Below are 26454 nucleotides of genomic sequence, written 5' to 3'. Positions count from 1 at the left end.
CTGCAAAAAGAGGGGCAGGCCTCTAGAAACACAGAATGGGGGAGCTAAGAGAGCCCTTCAAACACAGAACATAATCCAGGCTGGAAGGAACCTTAGAGAGCAATTAATCCAACTCCTTCATTTTCTTTTCTTTCTTTTTTTAAATTTTATTAATTAAGAAAAATTTTCCTTGGTTACATGATTCATGTTCTTTCCCTCTCCCCCCACTCCCCCATAGCCATCACACAATTCCACTGGATTTTATATGTGTCATTGATCAAAATCTATTTCCATATTGTTGATGTTTGCACTAGATTGATCATTTAGATTCTACATCCCCAATCATATCCCTGTCAACCCATGTGATCAAGCAGTTGTTTTTCTTCTGTGTTTCTACTCCCATTGCTCTTTTTCTGGATAACTCCCTCATTTTAACAAGGAGGAAACTCAAGCCCAGTGAGATGGTCAGTAGTGGTTTCCATGGGACCTCAGGTGGGATATCTAAGGGATATCATGGGGGCTAAGAAAGGAAAAGGCACCATGAGGATAAAAAAGTAGAAGTGGCGTGTGTAACTAGGTAGGTGTACTCAGGGTACCTGGCCTAAAGGTAACACTACCGAGGGGCATGGATCTGTCTTTTCGTCAACTTGACCTGTTCCTGGCATTGATGGGAACACATGCATGTTTCCTTCGGGACAGGGGCTGTCTTCTCTTACTTCACTGCCTCCTGCAGAGATGCCCCCAGGCACAGAAATATGGCCATCCTCCAGGTCCTGTGCCTGCCACAGACGGTGAGGTGACCTCAGCCACTGACTCCCTGATGCATTTTTCTAGTATGTCTTCCATAGCTGCACCCTTGTCTCTACTTTTGTGGCATCCAAACTAGTTTCAGCCCTTCTCTGTCTGGATTTTTTGCAGCAGCTTCCTAGTCAGTCTCCACCTCCTGCAATCCATCCTACACACGACAGCTATATTTATTTATCTTCCTAATTCATTGCTTTGATTGTGGCCCTCACTTGTCCCAAATCTTCAATGGCTGGTTGTTTGTTGTTTACAGAATAAAATTCAAAAGTCCCAACTTTTCAGCTAATACTCAGGACCCTCCATAGACTCGGGTACTTTTCCATTCTTACCTCCATCTACTCCCTTTCATGTACTCTACAGTTCCACCACCCCGGATGAGGACTTAAACTTGGTGTTCCCCAAAGTCACCTTACGCATTCCCAGCTCTGGATCTTTCCTCTCTTCTGGCATCTCCCCTGCCCCAACTTATCTTTCAAGGCTCAATTCGAATGCTGCCTCTTCTGTGAAGCCCTCCTCCTTTTAACTTTGAGGGTACTTCTTACTGGTTTTGTTGTTTGGCATCTTCCAAGACTCAGTGGAATTTTAAACCACTAAAGTTACTTTTGTCTATGTCCTATCTTGCCTACTATAATGTAAGTTCTGGGAGGGTAGGACCAGTGTCTCATGTGTTAAAATGGGAAGAGCTGGTCCTGGAATTAAAAGTTTAGGCTTGAGTTTTAGCTTCCATTTATTTCTAGCAAATACTATCCTGTACTTGCCGCTGTGCTTGGTGCTGAGAATATGGAAACAAAACCAGAAACTGCCCAAAGATCTTGTGTTATATGAAAGGGTTGGATTGATTAGCTTTCCTCCCAGCTCTAAATTGGTGATTTTCTCTGAGGCTCAGTTTCCTCATCTATAAAATGGTTAGAATGTTTGCAATTACCCAGGGGTTGTATGAACAAAAAGTACCTTGAAATCCTTAGAGCACTGTAAAAATGAATTCTTTTTCTTCTCCGCCATTTTGTTTTCTCCAGTGTCAAGCATAACACTATTCTTAGCACATGTTGAACAAATGATTGTTAACCAACAAGAACACCAACCTTGGACTTTTTTTTTTCTTTCTTGTTAGCATTGTGTCGGAGTACCAGTTTCACTGAGAAGGACTTGAAAGAGGCCAAAGCTCAAAGCCAGCGGATTGCTGCCCAGCTGACCACTCCTCCCAGCTCCAACTCCCGTGGGGTCCTGCTCTTCCACAGGCGCCGGCAGAGAGTAAATGAGTTCACCTTTGAGAGCTTTGGGAAACAAGGACAGAAACCTATCCCGGGGCACAGCCCTCCAACCCGCCCTGTTGAGACTCCAGACCATGTTCCAGAATTCTGCTTGAATCGTACCCCCCAAGGCTGTTGTCCACACCCCTCTTCATCCCTTGGTCCCCAGGCCCCAGAGGTAGGGAATCCTTGCTGCAGTATGGAGGGCCAAGGGGAGAACATGAGTGTCCTGACCCAGAGATCCCTGGAGAAGGCAGCCAGTGAAGAAGAGGAGATACCTTTGGTGGTTTACCTAAAGGAAAATGCAGCCTTGCTCACAGCCAATGGACTCCACCTGTCTCAAAGCAAGGAAGCTCAGCAGGGTCCTTCATTGGCTGATACAAATGCTCTCTCTGTAGATGTTAATCAGAATCCTTCCCTGTCTGAGACTACACCTACCACGTTAATGAGTGATGTCAACCAGAACCCGCCGGTGATGGATGTTGGGCAGACTCCATCCGTCTCCAGCACCAAACAAAATGTATCTGAATCCCAGGTACAGCAGGATGTTCCTGTGGCTGACCTGAAGCCCAGCACTCTGCTCATGGATGAGAAAAGCCTCTCACCAGATCTAGACACCGGCTCTAGTGTACTCATTCCTGAAGGGAAGCCAAGCCCGCTATCTACCAATGGCAAGACCAGTCCCTGCTCTGGGGAGGCTTCCCCCAGCTCCACCACGAATGCCACCGTCTCTGATGTCAAGTCTAGTGTCTTGGTCATTGATGTCAAACCCAGTGCCTCAGCAGTGGGACTAGAGCTGTCTGGGTCAGTCACCGGTGCCCCCGCCCCTAAGCAGCATAGCGAGGTCCACCTCACTCTGGCCAAACCTCAGTCCGTGGTGAACAGGACAGCCAGGCCATTTGGAGTCCAGTCCCAAGGGATCAATAGCCAGTTGGAACGGAGTCCAATGATGGAGAGACGCCCTATGGGAGAGAGGAGCCCCAGGGCACAGGCACACTCAATAGGGGACAGAAGTCCACAGGTCCAGAGGCATGTTGTAATGATAAGAAGCCCAATGATAGAGAGGAAGACTTTGAGAGAGAACAGTCCTACTGCGGAGAGAGTAGAGAAGCCATTGATGGTGGAGAGAAGTCCTGCTTTGGAAAAGCGACCCCTGGGGAATTTCACCCCACCGCCCACCTATGCAGAGACCTTGTCCACAGCCCCTCTGGTCTCTAGGGGCAGGTCTCCGCCTTCCTATTCTGTTCTGTACCCCAGCACTGAACACAAACAAGCACATGTCAAGGGCCCTAGCTACGGGGAGGGCAAATCAGCATCTGTGACCAAGACTGGCATCTTGGAGGAGTCAATGGCCCGTCGGGGCAACAGGAAATCCATGTTCACCTTTGTGGAAAAGCCCAAGGTGACCCCTAATCCAGATCTCTTGGACCTGGTCCAGACGGCTGATGAGAAACGGAAGCAGAGGGACCAGGGGGAGCTGGGCCCAGAGGAGGAACCATTTGCCCTCGGGGCTGAAGCATCCAATTTTCAGAATGAGCCAGCTCCTAGGGACTGGTCCAGCCCTACCTCTGAGGATGCCCTCCCAGAATGGTCATCATGCCTGAAGTCACCCAGCATCCGGGCTAAGCCTAAGCCCAAACCAAACCAAAACCTCACGGAGGCCACTGGCAAGGGAGCTGAGCTATACGCCCGACGTCAATCTCGAATGGAGAAATACGTCATAGAGTCACCAGGCCACGCTGAGCTGGCCCGCTGCCCATCTCCCACCATGTCTCTGCCTCCTTCCTGGAAATATTCCAATGCTCCAGGGTTCCAAGGCTTCCGGGTGGCAAGCCGGAGCCCAGCCCGAACACCACCTGCATCTCTGTACCACGGCTACCTGCCAGAGAACAGGACTCCACGCAGGGAGGTGGAGCCCACCAAACAGCAGCCTTACCAGCTCCAGTCCTCGCTCTTTGTTCTCACACCCTCCAAGGAGCCAGCCAAGGCCCCGGGGAGAGCAGCCTCACCTGCCAAGCCAGTGTCGCTAGATCTGGAACCCATGGGGAGGCTGGCACCCTGCCCGCCTAGTTCGGTTCTTCCCCCTTCTCCTGCCCTGCCTCGGCCAGTACGCTCTTCACCTGGCCTGACCCCCTCCCCGGTGGGCCCGGGAGGCCTTGTGCAAGACGTTACCCAGATGAGTGGTGGCAGCCCCACCTTTGGGGGCGAAGTCTCCCCGGTGTCTCCTTCCCGGGCATGGTCTCCGAGAGCCAAAGGCCAAGCTCCTCGACCTTCGTTCTCCACCCGGAACGCGGGGATTGAGCCCCAGGTGTGGAAGCCTTCCTTTTGCTTCAAGTAATGGGGTTTGCCGTGGGCCCTAGTAGGGATCCCACCACCCACCAAGACCATCTGTCAAGGGTGCCGGATGAATGAGGGGGAAGAATCAGTTTGGAGGCCCAAAAGCCCAGTAGCCAGCCAGGGAAGGCCTCGTCCTGTGCAAGAGAAGCTGTAGTGAGCATGCAGGGTCTCAGGGGGCCCCGTGCCAGCGTCTTGCTGGACAGCACAGCGGAGCAGGAAGCCTGCAGCAAAGTCACAGAAAAGTACTGGTCCAAGCCTAGCACATCCAGGCTTAGGGGGCAGCCAGAGCCTGCTGGGCAGGTCCTCTCAGCCACAGGGAGGGCCGGCAGACCGCTCTGGGGGAGGGGGCAGGGGTCATCCTGCATTGTCCACCAGGGCTGTGAGAAGTCTCCGATAAGGAGCAGAAACTCCAGATGCCTTTCCTGTCTGCTGCTGCTGCTGCTGCTGCTCGGGCCCTCCTTCCTGGGGCCTGTTTCTGCCTTCTCCACTTCTAGTTTTGTGAAACCGTTTACATGTTTGCTTCGGACAACTCCCGCCATCCTCTCAGCCTTTCTCTTTTCTGCCGCCTCTCCCACGCCGGGGCATCTCCGTGCAAGGGGGAGGCTGAGCAACTTTGGCTTTTCTCTTCTTAGTGACTTTTCCCCTCCATCCTTCCTCGAATAGAGCCCCGGGTCGCTGTCTCTGAACAATGCCAGAAGGGGAGGGAGGCACAGCCAGCTGCATGTTAAAGACTCTATCTGCGATGCTCCAATCCTCCCTCCCTTTGGATCTTCTTCCCTGTGTTCTTCATGCCTTTGTCCCCCTCCTCTGCTTTTGGGGGACATATCATTCTTAGTGGAGATTCCCTTGAAGGAAGCCTCAGGGATGATGATACAGAGGAGGGACCAGATGTGAATGAATAGTTGGGGGGGGAGGGAGGGAGAAGGGATCCTAAGGACCTCCAGGCATTTTCCAGTGGGGCTCTGCCAGCTGCTTTTCCAGCTGTGTGCCCAGCTGCACCTTCTCCTAGGGGGCCCTCGGCTTCCTCTTTGTGGCAGGCTTTATGCCAGCAGGCTGCAAGAAGGCCAGGATGACCGGGTCAGTCCAGGACTGGGATGCCCGGGTAGGGCCAGGAACTTGGGAAGAAGTTGTAAGTCGAAGATGGGCCCCTGGAGGAGAAAGTGAGTTAACTGTGAAGTCGCTGTCAGAGGGACTGAGGCAGGAAGTTAGGTGGTGTTTTCAGATATCAGAAAAGGCTGGAATTGGCTTCCAAAGGTCACGTGATCGTGTGCCCGGAAGCCTCTGCAGTCCAGGTTTGACGTGGTCTCTGGGAAATAAGGCCACATACCCTTTTACCGAAGGTGGTTATTAGGGACCAGAGGTGAGGTGGGGCCATTGTTGGTGGAAGGCTGAGTGACTGAGACGAGGGAATTTGGGGGCGGCAGATTCTACCCCAAACCATCTGTGGCCTTATCTGGTTCTCTGGGGTAACAACAGCACCACAGGCACCCAGGAGGTGAGGGAGGCAAGATGGAAGGTATAGCTGAGAGAGACCCGGGGATTGCCCCAGCCTGAACGCACTTCCTCCTCTCAGGGCCCGTGTTTTCTAACTTACACATTTTCTATCTGAGGGAAATAGAGTAGATGATGGGAATTCATTCTATGATTTTATGAAGCTTTAGAGAACAGAGCCTTGGATGGAAGAGAAAGCATGGTTCTTGCCACAGGGAGACTCTCCCAAGGCCATACTCCAAGGGGAGGGCTCTCACTTGGGGGCATAGCTTTTTTCTCCCTCTCTAGCTCCAGGTCTGGGCTCCCCAAGCTTGGAGAGAGCTCCCACTAGGCTGAGCTTTCTGATTGGTCTCCATGGGAACCAGGGGGAGCTTTCCTTAGGAGCCTATTGCACTGTGGGAATGGAAAGAGGTTGGGAATGTGGTTCAGAGCCTGTCACTAGCCCCATGCGCGCACGCACCCCCCTCCCCCCCCACACCCTTCAAGGACAGAGAATAGAACCGCTTGGTCACGGGAAGCCTTCCTGCCTGGGCCTCCAGGATGGAGCCGGTCATACAAGGTCTCTCCTCACCCTCTGCATCCACACACTTGCTTTGTGGTCTATGCTTCTCCCTTTGGTCTCCTCTTCTGGCTCTTAATACATCTCACACCTGGTTCATGTCTCGTCTCTGCTTTGTTTCCCGTGGACTCTACATCCATTTTCTGCTGACTTTCTACTTTATTGGGCTCAGGATGGGAGAAAAAAAACCAGTCACCAGTTTAGTCACTTGGATCAAGTCCCAAGAACTATTGGGTGTTAGGTGTACGAGTGTGTGTTCATGTGTGTGTTGGGGTACAGGCTTCTACAGAAGGATTATTTTCTCATCCCTGGGTTCTAGGAATTGAAGATCTCAAAGCACTTAGTTGGCCAAATTCCAGTGGTTATTGTGGTAGGCTCGGCCTTTGAAATTAACTTTCTCTTCTTTCAAGTTGATGAACTTGATTCATTCCCTCTCCCTATAGCATTGCTGGACCCTCTAAATATACTAGAGTGGGGTGGCACTTTGAATTGGGGGTAGGGGAAATATCCAAGAGGCTTCACAAAAGAGAAACCTGGTTCTATCCATGCCTTCCCTTATCCCCTCCTAGGCCTCGATTCAAGCCTGGGCAGGCCTTTGAGCTTGGGTCCCAGTGGGGCTTCAGGCTATAACTTTATGGACATCTGTGGACTTCTAGAAATACATCCAGCCCACAGGCAGCCTGTTCTTGCCCACTGGGCAGAGCCTACTCAGATACTGTAGGTGGCCTCCTGCACCCACCTTTCAGCTCCTGGCGGTGCTGTTGTTGGCTGTTCTGGGAAATGAGCCAAGTCAGACCTATGTGCTCCCACTCTCTGTCTGGCATTCAGTCCTCACCACCCCAGCTACCCAGTGGGAGAGTGATCTGTGGAACTGGCTCAGGAGGAGTTTACAGCCCTGAGTTCCTTAAGATGGAGGCATTCTTCAACTCTAGTCTGATCCCTGGCTGTGAGAACCTAAAAAAGTCCTGCCTTGGCCCCCATACCCTGCATTATCTATGTTACCATTCCCTCATCAATCCCAATATCTGTATGGCTGCCACTGCCCAGGGCCAGGGAAGTGTGAGCTGCCTGTTTCTCTGCTCCCACCCAGAGACAAGGAGCTTCCAGCTACCCTCTCTAAGGGGATGTAAATGAATCTTGCTCAGGACCTTTCTATAGCTGGGAAAGGCATGTGAGTAAGGGAGTAGCCCTGGTCCCACTCAATGGAGATTTCTAAGCACCCTACAGATTTTTGTTTCTGGCCTTAGGGACCTTGTTTGTTCAAAGGGAGGCTGTTTTGTTATATTTTTCTGCACAGAACTAAATATAGGTACAAATCCCAAATTCAGTCTTGGCCAATCAAGAAGCCTCTCAGTTGCTGGTGCAGTTTTGGGCACCATTCACATTTCTGTTTAATCACCAAAAATTTCTCCATTGAAAGGAAGAAGTCAAACTATCAACAATTATTTATTAAGCTCCTACTGTGTGCAGGGCACTAGAAATACAAAGAAAAAGAAGAGCTGTGCCCATTCAAACCAGCAAAAATAATTCAACCTAGTTCAGTGTCCCGAATTCACAAACATACACCTTTCCCCTCACAGTTACGATGTCATTGTACAGGCACCATATTGAAAGTGAGAATATCCGAGTTATGGCTTTGCTGCTTACTACCTTGGTGACCTCAAATGACTTGCCTCTCAGTTCCTCAGTTTCCACATCTGTAAAATTCGGTTGAACTAAAGGATCTCCAAGGTCCCTTATGGCTCTATGATGATCCTACTCCAAGTCTCACTTGCTTCCAAAAGAACAGGTGAGCCTAGGGTCTGCCCCCTCTGTTCCTATCCTTCCCTGGGGCTCAAGGTGACTGGGTCACCAGGGGAAGGCCAGGCAGCAATTCTGCAGGAAAGGATAGAACTGCTCTGGAGCAAATGGAAAATGTTCTCTCTCCTTCCTCCTCTCTAAATGATGTCAGTGTGTGTGTGTAGGGAAGAGGCTGTGGGGGGCCAGGGAGGGAGAGTGGCTGACTTCTTTGCTAGGTAAGAAGCTGGAATCACCGGGCAGTATCCAAGGCCTTAGGTCACTACTGCGCCCTCCCTTAACCTCAGAAAACAATGTCATCCCTGGATATCTAGTCCTCCTCACGGTTTGCTGAAGCCTAGAGGAATCTGGAAGGCATAATCTTAGCTATGTCCCCCCCAGGGACGGCAGCTATGCCCATACCACCCTTCTCCTCCTTAAAACACCTTAAAAAAAGGAGGCAGGGCTTGACCTATGCCCAGAGAGGCTGCATGGGCTGTGATAGGAGGGATAATGAGCCAGGCCCATTATGGAGCCTGATATTTTGCTCAGAAGAGTTGTAGTGATCTCAGTGCAGATACCCTGAAAGAAAGGAGCCTAGGGCTATAGAGTTTAGAGCTGGAAGTACCTTAGTGGTCATCTGAGAAAGAAGAGGACCCTGAGGTTCACAGTGTTGTAGCAACTTGCCCGGGTCACACAGGGTAGTAAATAGTCAGAATCTCCAGATTCAGTGTTCCTTCTGCTAGCACCTTCACTACTGGGACAGACGAGGGATTATGATGGTAGAGAGATGGGGTGTTGGGGATGAATACGTTTGTGGAGTCCGTCAGGTTGGAAATCACAGACCTAGGTCTATCACAGATTTGTTTGGTGACCTTGGGCAAGTCATCTTTCCTTCTTTAGGCCTCAGTTTACCCATCTGTGAAATGAAGGGGTTGAATTAGGTGATAAGGTTCCTTCCAACTTGACCATTGTACGGTTCTGCAGTTGGGCTGCAGGATAAACCCCCTGGTTGGGGTGGGGTGGGAGAAGACCTCCAGAGACAAGAATGGCAAACTTAATAGGCATCAATTTATTCCACTGCCCAGTGCCCGGAGAGGAACTTAGAAAAGTAGAACCCTGGCCCAGGGCCTGGAGAGGAACAACACTAACACCGGCCTCTGCTCCCTTTGCTTTCTCCCCAGGAAAGACGGGAATGTCGCCCCACCTCCCCTTCTGAGGCCCCCAGTTCACCGAGGCCTGCCAGCAGCCTGGATGGCTGGGTGGGCCGTGGCCCTTCCGAGTCCTGCCAGATGGTCACTGCGAGCAGTCCCCCACCCCCCCCACCCATGTCCCCCTCCTGGAGTGAGCGCTCCTTGTCCCCAATGCAGGCCGAACCCAAGGGCAACAGCCGCCAGCTTCAGGCCCTGGTTGCCAGGAACATCATCAATGCTGCCCGCCGCAAGAGCTCTTCTTCCCCCAAGTCTCCAGGGGCAGAATGGCTGAGGCCCTTCTCAGCCACCCAGGCCCTACCTCCTGCCAGCCCCAGAGGGCTGGGCAGCCCATGCCCTCCCCTAAAAAGCCCCCTGGGAGATGGCCACCGCCTTTCCTCCCAGCCGGGTGGCACCTTCTCCCCCATCTTAAAGAGCCCCCTGACTGTGGCCCAGGCGCCCTTTGGGGACAGCCCCCGGCCCTTCCTGGCAGCCATCAGCTCTTGCTCCAGCCCCAGGAACCCAGGCAGCAGCAGACCCTTAGGCTTCAGGAGCCCCCTGCCTTCACCTAGCCTGCCCGCTCGCTCACCGGCCAAGCCCTACACCAGTCGCTCACCCACAGACTCTGATGTGTCCGTCGACTCGGAGGACTCAGGAGTCAAGTCCCCTGGTATCCGCGGCTACAACATCTGCCCCCGAGGCTGGAATGGGGGCAGCCTGCGGCTCAAGAGAGGCAGCCTCCCCTCGGAGACCTCCTGTACATCCTAAGATGCAGTGGGGTTGGGGGTGGGGAGAGGCACTGCCTGGTGGTGGGGGCGAGGTTTTGGGGCACAGGGATACCTAGGCGGGGGCCGGGGGGGGGGGGCTGAAGACGGCTCTGGCCAGCTGACGTGCGAGCATTCTCTACTTTTCCAATCTCCCCTTTGGAGAGGGGAATACTGAGCACCCATGGTGAACCAAACTTTCCCGTTTCTTTCCCACCACTCCTGCCACCTAGTGGAGCGGTTAGGCCCTGGCCAGTCCCCCCAAACCAATTCCACGCCCCAGCATCCTGCTCGCTCCGGGACCAGACAGGTGTGAAGAGCAGGAGACAGCTCAGGAGCAGAGAGCCGAGCCGCCTCTGAATGGGGCCTGCCCCTCCCTGCCAGGCTCTGCTTCTGACACTGATTCCAGGCAGCTTGGCTGGTGTCAAGCGTTTTCCATCCCCTCCATGACCCCATCCTCTATTTTTACCACAGTGACCTTTAAAGGCAGCTTAGTCTCTGCTAGTCCTTTAGGTGCCAAACTGCCCCACCAGCCCTGGAGTTAGGGCAGACGAGCGAGGGAGAATTGGGAAGAAGAAAACTCAGACGGAGAGGAGTGGTGGTCCTGCGCTGTGCACTGATTGGTGGGTTCAGGAGACCCGTGTGTCTATTCCAGATGCTGTGGGGCCTCCAGAATGAGAGGTTCAGCATAAGAAAATCATTCCCCTTCCAGCATTGCGATTTATAACAAAAGTAGGACAGTAGAAGATCATTGGAAAAAACCAGGGAATGTCCCTAGGGCATTCCCCCCTGATGTTTCTTTCCCTTCCCTTGAATACCTCATCCTACTATCCCACCCTGGGAGAAAGAGGAAGGTCTTAACTGGGCAAAGGGTCTCCCCAGTGTTTTGCCAGGATGCAGATCTCCTTGGGCAAAGAGGAGGTAAAAGGGACAGACTAGGGTTTCACATTAGATCAGGATGTATTGGCAGTCCTGTGGGGAGGGACTAGGGATAAGTAGAAGTGCTCTTCCCTTCTACTTTGGATCATCTCTCTCCTAGGTGTCATTCTACCTTCTTTAAACTCCTGTCTCCTGCCCTTTGTGGGAACTCTGCCCCCCTGAGGTGGAATCTGCCTCTTCCTGCTCTTTGGGGAGCTGCATTCACCTGGGGATTGCCTGTCTGGAGATCTGGCCCCAGGAACTTCAGCTGTGTTTCTCTCATCCCCACTGGGCCAAATGCCCCTCAAATCCAGAGCCCTGTGCCAGAGTTATGGCCCTGAGCCCTACTAGAAGAGTAGGAAGCAGTTGGTTTGAAAACCCAGGCCCATGGCCCCTCCTGGGGGTATAGTCTGGCTACTGCAGGGTTCTCTTGGTCTTTGATGGAGGCTGGGAACACAGGGCTCATTCAGGAAGGTCAGGGATGTGGCTGAAGGCCAGGACTGATGAAGATGTGTGTGGGTGCACCAGGAACATCTTGCCTAGAGGCTACCCAGCATGTGGGGAAACTAGTCTCCAAAAGCCTCCAGAAGAAACAGGAATGGGGAGGCTTTGGAAATCCCTAGGCATATTAGGTCCCTGAAGCCAGGACACCTCAGAAGGGATAGGTAACAGGAGGCATGAAGGGGCATAGTTGATATACTAGGCTTTTCTAGTCTTTAGGCTGGAGAGTCACATTCTTACCCAGTGCATAGACTCCTTGGGCTTATCTCTTGGGATGGGATAATTGAGAGACCTCCTCCACTAAGACTCTGAAGGAAGATGGGCTGGCTGCATCTTTGATTCTAGGCTGAGATCAAGTTCCTCCAAAGAGGTGAAAGACAATGAAAATAAGACTCTTTTCTCTGGTTCTCTTCAATCTACTTTCCCAACAGTGATTCTCCTCATCCACCTCAGGCCTCTGACCCCTTTCTCATTGTGAGGCTGCCCATCTCTTGGGTTTGTCACATCTTATCCTCATCCCCTCGATAAATAAATACCCACATCATGTCAGAAATTTCCTGTGTAATGAACTACATTTGGAAAACTCATCTTTCCATCTATGCTTTTTCTAGCTTCCCAGGGTCCAGGAGGGCTAGTGGAAGAACTAAAATTCCATTAGGCTTAGTTCCAGGTCAGATAGGCCTGTCCTGTGGGATCTGAAGGAGGTATTGTATTAGGTTGTCTTTTTGACCATCTCTAATGTGACCGAAGGTATGGAAAAAGATGGGCCCTGTCCTTACTGGGAGAGCACAAACCCATTAGCACCAGAAGTAGAATCAAGGGTGCCCCTAACCTGACCCTAACATTTCATTTTGGTGAATTATAAAAAAGCCCTCTATGCAGAATGAAGAGCTATGGGTTTTGGTCTCAGTTCTGCCATTAACCATGGAACCCAGGGGTAAACCCTATGACTTCTCTAGGTCTGTTTCCTCATCTGTAAAATAAGGGCTTTCAAAAAAGCCCTTTTCAAAAAAAAGACATTTCAATTTCTCCTTGCTTAAAATGCTATGTGTATGGAGTTCTGAAGGCAAGGAATTGCCACTAGAGGTTTTTATTTTGGCTTGCATTTAATGTCAATAAAAAAGGGGGAGATTGGGCCTGGGTGGAGGATTTGAGCATCAATGGTGCACCCCAAACCAGTCATGTAAATCTATTATGGTTCCAGGCTCTCTAGCAAAAGATCTAGAGAGTGAGGACTTTAACTCCTAGGGAGGAGTTGGAGTCACTTCCCTGAGACTAAAATCCTAGGACCAGCTATTTATTGGCAAATCCAGGCTCAGAAGTAGGATGACTTGCTAGGTATCACTGGACATCATGCAGACTCTAGGAATGGTTGGAATGCTGGGATCTGGGGCCTGCTAGATTCTAGGAATTTAGGGAATGCTAGATTATGGGAATTTAGGTTTCCCTGAGATACCGGCATGCTATCTCACATCAAGGCCCCACAAGATTCTCCTATCAAGGGTTATCTTGCCTTTTACCAATCTGACAAGGAGGAAGGAAAGCTGACAGAAGCTTTTGTAACTTCCTGGCCTTGGTTTCATGCATCCCCTTCCCTGGTCCAGATTCATAGGAGATGGGATGTCAACCAGGATGGCCTCTGTCTTAGCTTCAGTGTGAAGGTTTTCTAAGGCTTAAAGAGGTCAGTTCTTTTGGGACCACAGGAGAACCAATCTGGAGGGCTCTTGAGCTGAAGTGGGGCAATAGCCAAAATGGGACTCTGGAACTAGAGCTATATAGAATAGCTTAATAAGTTTAAGGGCAACCTAGTCTAGGACTAGGTAGTTTTCTTTCATATGTCTCTTATTTTCATGCTATTTTTAAGTGTGTATATTCTTTCCCCTTGTAAATAAACACTGGAAAATCCACTCTTATGATCTTCAAGTATGTAGAGATGGAGGGAAAAGTCAGAGGAGAAAGAAGAAGCTTATGCAAGAGGGCAGCATTCCTAATTGTGACCACGGAATGGGCAAGGTAGTTAAGAACAAAGTGTGGCAAATTTCTGAACCCAGGAAACCAACTAAATTCAGGAACCAGGAAGGTTAACAGGCTTGGTGATTTGACTTAGGAATTCAGTTATTGGGGAAGGTTTAGAAAGTAGTAAAAGGTCATAAAAATAATCTCTAATAAAAGGTGACACATTACAAAGTAGTTATTATTAAGGCTATCTGGTATGAGGAAAAATAAGAAAAAAAGATCAGAGAAATAGAAGAGATACATCAGACATCCAACCAAATGCATACAGAAGGATATTGTTTGAGAAACTATTGAAAACAAAAAACAGATAAAAGATTCATTATTTAACAAATCTAATTGGGAAAACTGGTGGAAATTTGGATGGAAATGTACTTAATCTCACATCTTATAAACATATATATTTTAGTAAATTCTGGCTGGATAACAGATTTACACATTAAAAAAATTTTAAGAAGGGAGAAAACAGAATGTATTTACCTTAAATGTGATGATTAGAAGACTTTTTTTTCTATTTATCAAATGGAAGGACTATTGCAAACTAGATGTATTTGATGACCTTAAATAAAAATTTTGTATAATAACACTTTTCAAAAGAGGAAGACAACAGTAAATAGCCATGTAATGCTCATTCACACTAGTAGTAAAATTGCCAATTAAAGTACCATTTGAAGTACCATTTCACAAACATCAAATTGGCAAAAATAATAAAATGAAGCAGGGTAGTGGAGAAACAGTACACTCATTCATTGCTGGTAGAATTGCAAAATTGTAGGATGTTTTTGGAAGGCAATCTGGCAGTATACTATAAAAGTTAAAAAATAATCATACCTTCTTTTTGTAAGTGTTATCAATAACAATGACAAAAGCTTTCTATTAAATTATTTTCATAATAGCATTATGTTATTAAAAATGGAAGCAATGAAAAAATCTATAATGGGAACACGGCTAAATAAATGGTGATACATTTGTGCAATGGAATCCTATAATATAATATGAGGAATATAAAAAAAGAAAATATTTTTATGAAATGATGAAAATTGAAAAAAGGACCTGAAAAACAGTACACACCAAAAACAGTCAGGAGAAAAGATGGATATTTAAAATGTCTGAGAAGTTATATTTTTTATTAAGACTAGTTGTATTATGTTCAATATTAAACTTATGGCAAATTAATTAAAAATGAAAATGGTGACATTTAACCTCCAGAAGACTTAGACAGAACATGATATCTAACTTCAAGTATTATAAAAGTTTAAAGGTAGAATGACAGGACTTAGCAACAGATTGGATAAGGGGGAATGAGAGAGTAAGGAGGACAGGATATGTTGTGAGTCTGGGTAACAGAAGATGATGGTGAGCTTGACAGTAATAGGCAAGTTAGGAAGAGAGGAACCATTGGGGGATGGGGTGGGGAGAAAGAAGGTTTGGACATATGGAGTTTGAGATATCTGTGAGACTTTTGGTTGGAGATGTCCAATAGGAAGTTGGAGATTCAAAGTTAGAGATCAGGAGAGAGATTAGAGCTGGATAATCAGACCTGAGAATCATCTGCCAAGGGAGAACTGAATCTATGGGAGCTGATCAGCTCACCAAATGAAATAGTATAGGGGCAAAAGACAGGAGGTCCCAGGGCCATGCCTTGGAGAACACCCCTGGTTATTGTGTGGAACTTGTTGAAGATGCAGCAAGAGAAACAAACTGAAGAGTAGGAGAGAACCAGCAGAGGTGAGTATCATGAAAACCTGGAGAGCAGAGTATCAAGAAGAGGGTGATTGACAGCATCAAAGCTTCTGACAGATCAAGGATGAGGACTGAGAAAAGTTCATCAGATTTGGCAATTAGATCATTGGCAACTTTAGAGAGCAGCTTCAGTTGAATAAGGCCAAAAGTCAGACTGCAGAATTAAGAGAGTAGGAAGAAAGGAAATGGAGTTATTTTTTGGAGGCAGCCCTTTCAAGTTTAGCCATGAAATCGAGTAGAGATATATAGAGATAGAGATATAGCTAGCAGAGATGGACAGATCAAGTGAGGGTTTTGAGACTGGGGGAGACATGGGATGGAATGGAATCACTTGTGCATATCTAGAGGTTTGCCTTGAAAAAAAGGGCCACCTCTTCATGTGAGGTGAGGGTGAAGAAGATACTGGGGAATGGTATACAAGTAATATGAGATAAAAGAGGAGAAGAGGGAGCTCTCAGCACACTCCTGAAGAGGATGGGATCAAGGGCATAAATATGTGTACTTGGGGTTAGTCTTAGCAAGAAGGGTCACTTTATTCTGAGATGGGAGAAAAGTAGGAAGGTGTAGGTAAAGACAAAGAGAGGTTTTGAGATATGGAGGAGTGGAAAGTGAGTTGTAGTGAGGTTGAGGAACTGAGGGAAGAAGAGATTTGGAACAGCCACTAAGATAGAGAGTTATCAGTCAGTCAGAGATGAATAAAAAGATCAATATGTACTGGAAAGGTTAGATAGCATGAGTTTGTAATCCACTCATCTGTGTAATTTAATGACTTCTTCAGTAGCTTTGGAATATGTATATGGTGGTGACCCAGAATTGACAATTAGGAGGGCATGAAAGCTAATGGCTAAAGGATTCAAAGGGGGAGGTTAGTACCTTAGACTGTGAAAGGTGTCAAATAAGTACAGAACAAGGGTGATGGATTGGAAGGAGGAACTGAGAAACACAAAATTTATGGAGAGGCAGAAGGATAGGAAATTGTGTATGAGCAGAAACAGAATTTCAGTATTTAAGACCCTTGGGGTGTACAATTTTAGGGAATGTTGAGGTCTAAGGGGAACAACCATTTAAGTGATGATGGTAGACAGAGAGGTTATGGGAAGTCCAGACCTAATCATGTCATTCCTCCACTTACAAATTTTCAATGGCTCCTTATTTCTGCAAGAATAAAATTCTTAGCCTGCATTTAAAGACCTCCACAATCTGATTCCCACACCTGGTATTATTTCATTTTACTTCTCTTCTTGAGCTCAACCTGGCATGCTAGCTGTTGTCTCCCCAACATAGGCCATCTCTCCAATTCCAAGCTTTGTTCACATGGTCCCTTATGTCTGGAAGAATGAACTTCATCATTTCTACCTTGTAAATCTAGGGATGGTACAGGTGCCATCTCCTACATAAGAACTCTCCTAATTGCCCAGTTATTAGTGTTTGTCCTGAAATTACATGACATGCAATAACAAATTTCCACATATGTTTTCTGAAATTATATGATCCATATTGACTCCCTCCCTCCGTTACCTTCCCTCTCTCAGAGATGTTAAGTAATTTGATCTGGATTATAAAAATGTATTATTGTGCGAAACATACTTCCATATTGGTCATTGTTGTAAGAGAATACCGATATAAAACCAGACCCCCCCCCAAATAAAACCATAAATAAACTAGTGTGGAAGATGATATGCTTTGATCTACATCTGACTCCAACAGTTCTTCTATGGAGGTGATTAGCATTCCCCAGCCTAAGCCCTTCTGAATTGTCCCAGATCATTGCATTGCTGAGGGTTGCCAAGTTGTCGGTTGATCATCGTACAGTATTGCTGTTACTGTGTACAATGTCTCCTGGTTCTGCTTATTTCTCTTTGCATCAGTTCATGTAGATCTTTCCAGCTTTGAAATTATTTTTGTATATACTTTGTATTTACTTATTTGTTTGTATATTGTAGGCCACCAGTAGAATGGAATGTAAGCTTCTTGAGAGCTGAGACTTATTTTTCTTTTAAATCTAGCCTTTACCCACAAAGTTCACTTAATAAATGTTTGTTGGACTTGAGCTGAGGAGACTGATGAACTGGAAGGCCAAGCCCTGTGAATACTGGAGTTGTCAGGGATGAAAAAAAGGGGCTGAAATGAAGAGCCCTGCCAGAATACTAGACAGGGTCTGAAGTCACTGAGGAAGGGGAGAGAACCTGGAGGTTAATAGGTGACAGCAACAAGGATCTGGGCAGAGACAATTTTCTATGGTATTAACTTGGAAGAGAGTTTTGTTGGGTGATGGTGACAGAAAGAGTCTGGAAGTGGCAGTGAGAAGTGAGAAGGACTCTCTTTTTGGCCTTGTTTGTTTGGGGACATGAGAAGTAGCTAATTTTGGAAGGAGAAATTGGTGGCTTAGGATTCAGACCCAGACCCACAAGACCTAAGGCTCAGGTACAAATCTTTTATGCCAGATCTCCTGTTACCCAGAATAGGGTTTGATCACATGGGCCAACCTACCTAACTGGGGCAGAAGCATATACATCTGCATGCACAGGCCATGCTTGGTGATACAGGGTGATGGGAGCCATGGATAATTTCAAACAGCAGATAATCAAAACCATTTTTCAATGTTTTAGAAGTACACTCAGTGGCCATCCTGAGGTAATCTTACCACACAGCTTTACACTCTCATCTTAAATAGCCATAAAAGATAGCCCACTCCTAGATGTTTGTTGACATCTATACATTGTCTGAAATATGTGCATATATAGTTAAGGCAGCAGTGGGCCAGAGAAGAGCCCTGGGTTGGCTCAGACCAGCCTTTACTCAGAGGGGTGCTTGCATGCTTTGTGGGGGTCATTAAGGGTCCAGAGTCTGGATATCAGCTCTATTGTTTAAGGAATTAAATTTTCTTAAGTTTCCCCAGGGGTGATAAGGCATCTAAAAAAGTCTGTTGGTTACTCAAATGATCAACTAAGACAGGACAGAAGTAACAATGAATCTGTTTGCAACACAGGATGATTATTTTGTTGATTGGCATTAAGTGATGAGGAATCTGAATGAAATGGAATGAGGTGAATATATTTGATCATGGAGGCTGGAAGGAGGCTTAAAAACATTAAGAAACTGAGGCCTGATATATTAAATAACTTGCCTAAGGTAACCCCGTGGGAGCCCAAACCTTGATTGAACCTGGGTTCTTTGAATCCAAATTTGGAGGGGGGTGAGTGTCCTATTCATTAAGGATTCTTACTTTTCCAGTTATCATTCTCCATCCTAAGGCAAACAAAGTAAGTACTACCTGTGGATTCATCAGATTTGCTCACAGAAAAAAACCCTTGATATGGCTGTGTCACTGGTCGCAAGGCGGAGGTAGCAACCATTACCTTGGCTGGTCCTTCCTCTCTCTGGCCCCATTTCCTTACCTGTAAAACCAAAACGATTAGACAAGATGATCTCTAAGGCCCCTCTCAGCTCTCATGATCCAGGCCTCTGACAACTTCATTTTTGTCTAGATAATGCATAAAAGCATTAAGACATATATACCTTCTCTCTCTAGACAGTGACAAGGACTCCCAGACACATTCTCAACCTACAATTCACCTTTTTCAATATTTCTTGTCTAGCACCAAAAAGTCTACCTAGGGAGTGTCTTTATCCTTGCTCTGTAAAAGACATAAGCTTCCTTGTATGTGGTTCTCATCATCCTGAGAGCCTGTAGAACTGTGATGTGACCATGTTCCTGACAGCTCTCAGGGGCCCGCCTGTACAGATAGGCCACCTGTCTCCCTCAACGCCTTCCTAATACTTTTAGCATCTGGCTCCTGCTCATGTCGCAGCCCGAAATAAGACTGTGACATATGCAAACATAACTGCTCAGAGTCAGCTGAACCCTTGAGCCGGCAGAGGAACACACAAAGTCAAGGACTACCGCCTAGGACCTGGTTATACTTTTGAAGCCGAACTAGGGGACCATCATTGTTCCTTCTAGCCCCTGAAGACTCTCTCGCCAGACACGATCTACACAATCAGGTACCAGAGACTTCAGGGCTGAGGATGGGAGAGACAGTTCTATATTTAAAACCTTTACTCTTACTTTAAAGCTGGGAAAAAGATGATAGGGCATGAGTGTGGATTTTGCCCCTGGCTTAGATGATAGAAAGAGCTATTAACTGAATTCCTGGCTTAAATGAGACTTGGGCTCCCTGAAAATAGAAAGAATTGTGAGATGTGGGAGAAAATGAGGTTGTTTGGGGTTGTATGCTTTGGGAAATAGAATGTAGGACTAAGACTGAGAGATGGGGAAAAATGAGGGCCAGAGCAGGGAAGGAGCCTGGGTCTAGGAGGGGCAACTGGGAGAAAGTGATGGCCTCGTTTTTCTCCTTCAGTGGGATGGGAAACATCACCCACTACCATCAGCTTTTATTGAGCAGTCAAGCTGTATGAGGCAACTGGAAGGTTCTTTGATACTGGAACAGCTGAAGGAGGCAGGAGAAGAGAAGAGGAACAAGATGAAGAGGAAGAGACTAGAATGAAGACAGGGATGACAAACTATAGAATGAGGGATATTAAATTTACTTTTAACAGTCCAGAACTCTGCTTCCTTTGGTAACCAGAAAACTTGGAGATGGGGAAGGTTTTGGGTCTCACCACTGGTCTAGTGTCTCTAGGCACAAGCTGGACAGTTTATGTATCCTGAGTTCCTGGATCATAACCTGGGCTAGTCCTGACATCTCTGCAAGGGGTTGGCAGGTGAGAGGCCCCTCTGGGTCACTTCTTCCCTCCTCACTGCCCAGACCTTGGACGTCTCTCTGCCTCCATCTCAGGAGGCTCAGGCCACAGGACCAATGACTGTCAGCTCAAATTTTGTTGTTTTGAACAGCTAGGTAAAGGCCCATAGGGCACATGAGGGATTGTCCCATGGTGCTGATATTCTGAAGACCTGTATCCTCTTGGAATTGACCCAGAGATTCCCTTTTTATCTATTCTAAACCTCCCTAACCTATAACTTCTGGCTCAAGAAAATGAGCCTCTAAATCTCCTGGTCTGTTAGCCTAGTTGGCTCCCTGAGTTCAGGGACCTTCCAAATTAATCTCTGATTATTCATTCTTTTGCTTCTACTACCTATCCCTGGCCTAGGTTTATGGGTCCTTGCCTGTCCTCTCTGTTTGCTATATCTCAACACATCCCAGACCAAAATGTGCATTTTATAGGGTTTATTCTCAAGGGAGAAGAGTAGTAGTGAAAAACAGCCAAGACTAGAGTTCCAAGTAATTGAGTTTATATTAAAATAGATTCCAAGTTGGGTGCAAACTCCTATGTAGCTTAAGACCCCCTGCCAGTCATGATTTCCTGGATTCCAGAATGTCCTTGGTGATCATTATGGATGGAACTCATTCCTTCACCTTACAGAGGCTATCACACTTTCATTCAGTCAGGCAAGTCTCCTAGGCAGTGAAGGCTTTGGGCATGATCACTCCATCTAGTCCTAGTAATCAATAGCTAAACAGTAAGGTGTAGCAAACAGGAAGATACGAGTTCAAATGGTACCTTTTTGATTCACTAATTCAGAACTAGAACCCAGAGGCAAGTTACTTAGTCCCTCTGACCCTAAGTTTTTTTTTTCCTTTAAAAGTATGTGAAGGGCAATGCAAATTTTAAAGTGCTAGACAAAATTCAGTTACTATTATTATTGTCATTCTTTCTTCCACTCAGAGGAATGAGATGGTACCAATTTTATCCCCATTTCAAAGATAAAGAAATTGAGGTTCAGTAATGAAGTGATTTGGCCATTACCATAGAGGTTGGAAGTGGCCAAAACTTGAAGGCAAGTCTTGACTCCAAGTCCAGTGTTCTTTCCATTAGAACATAATAAGAATAATAATAGCTTTCCCCTACATGTTGAAAAAGAATAATTTACCTGGATACTTACTTCATCCTCCAAACCCACTACTTTCTTCACTCGGTGGCATCCCACCAGGCACTCTATCTTCAACCTAGAATAAAATGCTCTTTTCCCAGTGGAAGGACATATTAGGAACACCACTGATGAAGATCCAGGCAAGCCCTGAGCCTAAGCAAGAATTTTAGTGTTAGAAAATAGTTTAGTCTCAGCTATTGGGGTTAGGAACTCTGGACAATTCACTAGTCTTTAGATATAAGCTTCATTTGATTAATCCCACAAATATTTGTTAAATGCCAATTATGTGTAAAGTGTGCCTTGATATATTCTGTCTGGGGGGAGTTCATTGAGGACAGGATTGGGCTTAAGTATGGGAAATTCTTAAGGAGATCAAAGCCAGAAGAGGGTGGAAAGCAAGTGGTGGAGGCAGCAGGGACAGCAAAGCTGAGCTATTCTCTCCAAATTCCTGACCCTTGCCCATTGCATTTTCTTCAGAAGCCTTCAAGGAGCAGAAGTTGCTAACAATGGCCACAGTACAGGATTTCATGGGAGCAGGTAAGGTGAGGAAGGCAAAATTATCCCAGAATGATGTTCTAGGACTAAATCTTGGAACAACTTTACTGACCTATTTTATCCTGTGGTGCCCTACAGGTTCCTGCATCAGTAACCCTTAGACCTGAATTTGAGTTCTCCTTAAAATGGGGCTGAAGTCACTATAAGACTATAAGACATCTCTTTCCATTCTAGGAACTACCTTGAATATCTCCATAACATGTTCCCTGTCACTAGAAACCTTTCCCTTTTTTTTAGAGGACCCGAGTCAGCCCTCCAGTACAGGCTTCCTAAGGGTAAAGAGTTTCCTTGCTTTTATTCTGGTGTCAGATGAAAGGCTATAGGTTTCATCTCTACTGGGGAAGCACTTTTGACGTACAGAATATAACTCTAAGGAAATAGCTCTGACCCCAAGACTCAGAGTGAGTCCTAACCCTGACCATAGACAGACCTAGTCTCAGCCTGAGTCCTTTCTCTTGCCTAATTTCTCTCAGATCAGTGAACTTGGTCACAAGCAGTAACAAGTAACAAAATACAGTTGGGACATCCATACTGTTGGAGATAACAAGACAGTAGGCCAGTCTCACTATGGTAAACAAAAGATAGCAGTTTTTGGCCTTCTTCTAACAGCCCCTTCTCTGGACCTGGGCAAGAAGGTGAGCATTCCTCAGGACCTCATGGTGGAGGAGTTGTCCCTCCGTTCTAACAGGGGCTCTCTCCTGTTCCAAAAGAGGCAGAAGAGAGTGCAGAGGTTCACCTTTGAGTATGCAGCCAAGCAGACGCAGGTGAGTATGATTTCACTGGCCTCTCTTCTGTTTGCACCCTTTATGTCAGGAGTTTCCTAGACCCCAGCCTGGAAAGGGTATTGAACTCAGATTTTCATTACAGTAGATTTAGAGCCAGGAGACTAGGTTAAAATTCTGGCTCTGCCACTTATTAATTGGGTAGTTTTGGGTAGTTTACTGGGGTCTTTCAATATCTGTAGAATGGAAAGAATAGTCTTTGGGATCACCTAACCTTCACAGTGCCATTATGAGTAAAGCCCTTTGTAAAATTTAAATGGCTACCAAATTTTATTTTTTAATTTTGTTAAATCCTTACCTTTTACCTTAGAATCAATACTGTATATTGGTTCCAAGGGAGAAGAGTGGTAAGGGCTAGGCAATGGGGGTTAAGTGACTTTCCTGGGGTCACAAAGCCAGAAGTGTCTGAGGTCAGATTTGAATTTAGCAATGCCTATCTCTAGGTGTGGCTCTCAATCCACTAAGTCACTTAGCCGCCCAAGTAGATGGTCTTCTGATCATCTTGTGACCAACCCTCTGGGAATCCTACTTGCCATTTAGTTGGGTTGGTCCTCAGATGAGACACTGGTTGCTGGGTCTGCACTCAAAGTCTTTCTGGCTTTATGGCATTTATTAGTTTGGATGCCCTTGGCATAATCTCTTACAACTCTGGTCAGCTCCACCATTGCTAGAAGTGGGGGAGACAGAGGAAGCAGTGTGGAAGAGTGGGAAGAATACTTGATTTGTAGTCAGAACACCTGAGATCAAATCATGATCTAGTTATTCGTTATCTGTATGACCTTGAATTCCCCTCTTGACTCAGTTTCCTCTTTTATAAAATGAAGGGGTTGGATTAGTTGACATCTTCCAGCTAAAAATCTATGATCCTATGATTGGCAAAGGACAAGTGCACTTGTATAAGTTCTTCATTGGTAAGCTATGTTCAGATAAGATGGGGCAGACCTCCCTGAAGGCAAGTAGATGAACTAGAGGGTTTCCAAAATGACAACCCAGTGACCCCCACATAGGGATAGTCATTGTGTGGGGCAGAAGGGAAGCAAAGAAAGAAGGCAGGAAAAAAACTTGGATCTAATGCCTTTTCTTGGGGAGCTTGAGCTAGGAGAGAAGACAGGATGCTGCAAAAAGAGTCAGGAGCACTTTCCTCAATCACACTATCTCTTTCTGCCAGAGTTCAGGAGCAGAGTATAGAGGGCATGATTTGGGAACCTCGTCGTCAGCAGGACTACCAGAAGGGCAGGCTGTGAGTGGAGCTTATCCCTGGAGGAAAGCACTGCAAGCTCTGGGAAACCAGGTTATCCTCTGGGGGTGGGAGTGGGAGGAGAGGGATCCTGATCAGCTCCCTCAGGGGTCCTGTCCTGTGCCCAGACTGCCAGTGACCCAAATGGGAAGGAGAACTACAGGACGGAGATCCAAATCTTTCCTACCCCACCTCTTGGGCCTGAGATCAGCAATCAGGAACTACCCCAAGGAAGGGCCCCCAGCCCCAGTGCCCTGGCCTCGGGTGAGTTAGCAACTTCTCTGGGAGATTGGAGGGAGTGTGACATTTGGAGAATTATGAAGGGAAGGTGCTTGAAACTGCCAGAGAATCTTTACTCTGGAGCTAAGGGAGGTGCTAGGGTAAACTTGATTAAAAAAAATATATTTTTTTTTTTGGTAGAGTGGGGTAGATACAGGGGAGAAGGCATTCTATTCAGTAGAAGTAAGGCAGTGGGCTTTCTTTGCAGGATCTATATCTACATCTGTATCTATATCCTCTGCCTACCAATACTACTTCCACAATGAGGAAGGCTTGGACCATCTCTCCCAGAGGGCATGGGATAGGAGTTTTGGGGAACTCAGAGGAAATGTAGAAAGGGCCACCTCATAAACTTTCTCTCTCCGGATGTGTTCAAGGAAAGGCTGTGCATGGATGTTGAAAAGAATCCCTAAAAGGGGCAGGGGGCTGAGCTACAATTTTAGTTTCCTTTCAACCGTGTGATTAATTCTGCTTCTGGAACTTCCCCTGGGTTGGGATTTAGCCTTTCTACCATTTCTCTTAAGCCTGGGATCTTCCCATTATGTGACTCACTGTTCCTCTGGCCCCTGGCATCGGGCCTCTGAGACAGGCTGTGGGCTCAAATCCTGCCACTTCCCTGATGAGAGGCCTCGGGCTAATCACTTGTTCTGTCTGGGCTTCACTTCCTCTCTGTAAAATGAGGAGAACAAAACTAAGTGGAACTACTGGAGGGAGGGACTTAACAATCTCCACTAGAATATCCTAAGAACTCTATCGAGGCATTAGGTAGACATGGGTGCATTTGCATTGAACGTCAATCTCTGGCATTTATACAGAGCTATATGAAAGCTGTCCAGTGCTTCACTGTCTTGTGGAGAGGACCCAAGTCTTTCAAAGGGTGTGCTAGCAGAGCCCAGGCTCTGGCAAGTCCTAACAAAGTAGGTACACAAAGGCTCGTTACCAGAGATGAATGATTTTTTTGGCCACAGTTACCTACTAACATGGAGTTTGTGATTTGTCAGTGAAAAGAGTACATGTGAATTATAAAACCTCTTGTATTAGAGGTTCTTATACAAAACTCTTCATATGTCACAGTAATCATCTCCTCCTGGGACATTTGAATCATCAGACAAGGAAGCCAATTCTGGAACAATTATCTCCATTTGAAAGATGAGGAAACAGGGCTAGGGAAGGAAAGCAACTTGCCAGAGAACATAGAGCTAGTTGGTGACAGCATCTCCTGGGGCAAGGGGAGGAAAGAGATATGAGGGGCCTTTCCTTCCTGTCTCTTCCTTATCTTCAAGCTAACCTCTCACAATTGTCTGCCATTGCCCCTGACAGGCTATTCCAAGCCCCTGACAGGCATCCCACCAGAGAAGTTCAACCACACAGCGATTCCCAAAGGTTATCGGTCCCCATGGCAAGAGTTCATTGGCTATAAGAATGGATACAAGGACTATCACAGGGAGCAGCTAAACCTGACACCCAGGCCCTCAGACTACAGGAGCTTCAACAAGTAAGATCACTAGGGGATGTGTCTGCAACCAAGTAGTTTGGAAGAAGTCAGGATGCATACCTAATGAGGGCAGGATCGAATGGCCCTATTTCTTGGTTATTTCATTTGCTATCTCCAGCCAGAGCCCAGAATAGAGCCACAGAATAATTCCCTAAGCTGGTCACAGATTGACTCGGCCATAGCCTTAGCTTAGACCTCAATTATAGCTCCAGTCTGAGGTTTTCCAGCTCTGATATTATCAGGAAGTTGAACTAGATCTAAAAATGTTCTTTCCAGCTCTAAATTCCAGTATATTTCTTTCCACCCTATTATCATGGTTCTTTATCCTATATATTAGCCAAACTAAAAAAAAAAACAAAAAACTTTGCTGTCATCTTCTACAAATTGGGGGACTTTTGTATCTGTAACTGAAACCTTCCATGTATGTTGTCTTCCTGCCCGTTTCCTTAAAATGTCAGCATCTTGAGAACAAATCTTGGCTTACTTTTCTATTTCTATCCCCAATATTTAGTACAGCTCTTTGCATATAGGAATCACTTAATACATGTTTCATTCATTCACTAGAATCCTTCTTGTCCACAGTTTTCTTGCCTTTGCTCACGGTTCCCTTCCTTGTTTCACTCTCCTTCGTAACTATGCTTATTGAAATTCTGCCCATCTTTCAAGGTTCCTTCCTCTATGAAGTGAAATGAGGTGATGGCCTAAAGAGTTTTTAAGGATTCCAATGCTAAAACTTATGATGAAATAAGATCCCCAAATTCCCCCAGACTGAGATGTTCTCTTTTTGGCACTGCTCTTAAGACTCTTATCTCATCTGTCCTGATTTGTGCTCATGTCTTATCTCTGCTAATAATCAGGGCCCCCATATCTTACTCAACAATCACTTCC

The 26454-nt window shown here is 46.6% G+C and overlaps 2 protein-coding genes across 2 annotated transcripts in view; both read left to right on the top strand.

The window, feature by feature from the left end:
• SYNPO (synaptopodin) overlaps positions 1–17375 on the top strand; it is a 54693-nt gene extending 37318 nt beyond the window's left edge. Inside the window, exons 2-3 of the mRNA XM_016427819.2 lie at positions 1895–4341; positions 9381–17375. Coding sequence (XP_016283305.1) covers positions 1895–4341; positions 9381–10154 — 3221 coding nt within the window. The 3' untranslated portion in view covers positions 10155–17375. The remainder of the gene's footprint in view (positions 1–1894; positions 4342–9380) is intronic.
• Positions 17376–18179: 804 nt separating this feature from the next.
• The window catches only part of MYOZ3 (myozenin 3), a 12543-nt gene continuing 4268 nt past the window's right edge, over positions 18180–26454 (top strand). Inside the window, exons 1-6 of the mRNA XM_007473871.2 lie at positions 18180–19330; positions 21696–21755; positions 22383–22537; positions 23724–23795; positions 23921–24056; positions 25392–25566. Coding sequence (XP_007473933.1) covers positions 21725–21755; positions 22383–22537; positions 23724–23795; positions 23921–24056; positions 25392–25566 — 569 coding nt within the window. The 5' untranslated portion in view covers positions 18180–19330; positions 21696–21724. The remainder of the gene's footprint in view (positions 19331–21695; positions 21756–22382; positions 22538–23723; positions 23796–23920; positions 24057–25391; positions 25567–26454) is intronic.

Source organism: Monodelphis domestica, chromosome 1 (assembly GCF_027887165.1).
Source record: "Monodelphis domestica isolate mMonDom1 chromosome 1, mMonDom1.pri, whole genome shotgun sequence".
Taxonomy (NCBI): domain Eukaryota; kingdom Metazoa; phylum Chordata; class Mammalia; order Didelphimorphia; family Didelphidae; genus Monodelphis; species Monodelphis domestica.
The sequence above is the reverse complement of the archived record's forward strand: the minus strand, read 5'-3'. Positions and strand labels throughout refer to the sequence as shown.